The 2352-nt window shown below is 42.9% G+C and overlaps 1 protein-coding gene across 1 annotated transcript; it reads left to right on the top strand.

The window, feature by feature from the left end:
• Nucleotides 1-598: 598 nt before the first annotated feature.
• Nucleotides 599-1876, top strand: PHALS_01512 (RxLR-like protein; the record flags this gene model as incomplete). Its single annotated transcript, XM_024715916.1, has 1 exon — nt 599-1876. The coding sequence occupies one exon, from the start codon at nt 599-601 to the stop codon at nt 1874-1876; it is 1278 nt and encodes a 425-aa protein (XP_024581566.1).
• Nucleotides 1877-2352: the final 476 nt, after the last annotated feature.

Here is a 2352-nt window from a genome sequence, read left to right as displayed (position 1 = left end):
GGGTATGGATAGATTGGGGCATTAATTTATACAAGAACTTTATTTGAGATATGACTTCATCTAAGGTATGGCGTGGCTGACACACTATGATATCTGATAGAATAGAAATTGAAATAAAATGTCGAGTCCTTTTCTCCCACTACACATGTGTGAGCAAATATCAACTATATATCCTGCATAATTGTATATCCTTCAATACTGTGATATCAGAATTGAATCGACTTTTCAAATCAATTACGAAAATTAATGGCTCGCTGGAAGTGAGCAACATGCGGTGAAGCGTATCAACTAATTGAAGTCTTTCTAAGTCAATGCGCATAAACTGCACTTGTTCGCAATCTTCACATACAAGTATTCAATGTCAAATTTTCGTTTCACCATCTTGCAAGTCCTTGCACATATCAAGGATGGGAGAAAGATAAAGATGTGTGTTTTAAAACTCAACCAAATGTTTATTCTTAAACTCTGGCTTTATACTTCTTGCGAGATTTTCTTCGAGTAACTTTTGTGGTATAGATGAGTATTGGGTACGCACGTGATACTTCGTCACTATGTATGTCTCCGGCTCGCATATTTCGATTTGGATCAAGACTCAAACATGAGTGTCCGTCTCCTTCTTGCTCTGGTCTTTGCCATCAATCTCCATGTTAGCAGTATGGCGCTTTCCTCGGTCAATGACCTTGATCGTATGAAAGCGGGGAATGCGACGCAAAGTACTAGCACAGATTATGGTAATGAAGAACGTGGTATGGCGGGGGTCGAAGCGGTAACTGAGGCTGGCAAAACTCGAATTCTGGGGTTCAAAGCCCCAAAGTGGTGGGAAAAATTCCTCAAACAGATCATGCCGACGCTCCGTGACCGCGTATCTCGATTTTTTACTTTCATCAGAAAATTAGTTTTTGGTGAAAGTAAGAATGCAAAAGCTGTCAAGAAAAACTCAAGTGTGAAGACCGTTGAAATCAAATCTGATCCACCTCCAGTTGTTGCGCCAGTCCTGCCAAAAAAACCTCCTGCTTCTGCTCCTGCTTCTATTCCTGCTTCACCTCCAGTTATTGCGCCAGTCCCGCCAAAAAAACCTCCTGCTCCTGCTTCTGTTCCTGCTTCACCTCCAGTTGTTGCTCCAGTCCCGCCAAAACAACCTCCTGCTCCTGTTTCTGCTCCTATTTCTTTGGAATCATCGGCATCAAATCCCCCGCCAGTGTCGTTAAGCAATCGTGATCGCTATAAAAATCTTATTACAAGGCTGCGTGATGGAATATTGTCAAGCACTCCGGTATCAAAGGAGGGAGATGTTGCTAAAAGTAATTTACAAGGAGTTGTGAACGTGTTGCCTTCATTGACAAAGTCAGCGAAGAAGCCACTCGAATCTGTGCCAAAGCCAGCGGAGAAGCCACTTGTTCATGTGCCAAAGTCAGGCCCTGATGAGACTGTTTCAGCGAATGGTGACAGTTGGTCTACACTCCTTAAATGGGACAATAAGCAGCCGGAAAAGGCAACCACTTTGGTGACGAAGGAGGGAGATGCTGCTGAAAGTTTTTCACAAAGAATGACGAACTTCTTTCATTCGTGGCTATTTGAATCTGTGCCAAAGTTAGGCCGTGATGAGACTGTTTCAACGAAGTCTTCGCTCTTCAATTGGGACAAAAAGCAGCCGGAAAAGGCAACCACTTTGGTGACGAAGGAGGGAGATGCTGTCGAATCTATCGAAAATCCTGCAAGCTTTGTTCCAAGAATTTCAAATCAAATGAAGTCAGCGGAGAAACCGCTTCCATCGACGGACAATATCATTGATTCGAAAACGCTGAGGTCAGAATCACAACGCATACCTGGTGCCAACCCTCCCGAGATGAAGCCAAACGATATTGAACATAATTAGTCAGTGAAGCTGCTCTGATTATCCGTGAAGCTCAAAAAACACGGCTGTCGTATATGAGACATACCCAGTGTAGCCCAGCGACCCACAGTTTCACAAATAGGCACAAGTTGTTCATAATATCTTGAGTAAAAGTCTGCGTCTTGAGATCTAATTGTGCTAGGACAGAGATTTTCTGCTTTTATATTTTGGAAATCTTCTATCTCACTCATGAAAGCCTGCAAGAAGAGGCAGAAGATCACCGTTTGTACCAGCGAGAGGAAGCACTCATTCATAAACTGAGGATCAAATCTCTAAAACATGGCACAGATAGGCTATTGTATCTCATCAATTTTGTGTGAAATGACAGTGTGGGATATCGAGAATAGGCTCTCAAGTACTTAAAAGTCCAGTACAGTCGCCACCCGCTTAAGTACGCCCTCGTTTAAGTACGCATCCCAGATATGTACGCAATATCTTTTGGAAAAACAGTTTCAACT

Source organism: Plasmopara halstedii, assembly GCF_900000015.1.
Source record: "Plasmopara halstedii genome assembly, contig: Scaffold_1561, whole genome shotgun sequence".
NCBI lineage: Eukaryota > Oomycota > Peronosporomycetes > Peronosporales > Peronosporaceae > Plasmopara > Plasmopara halstedii.
The sequence above is the reverse complement of the archived record's forward strand: the minus strand, read 5'-3'. Positions and strand labels throughout refer to the sequence as shown.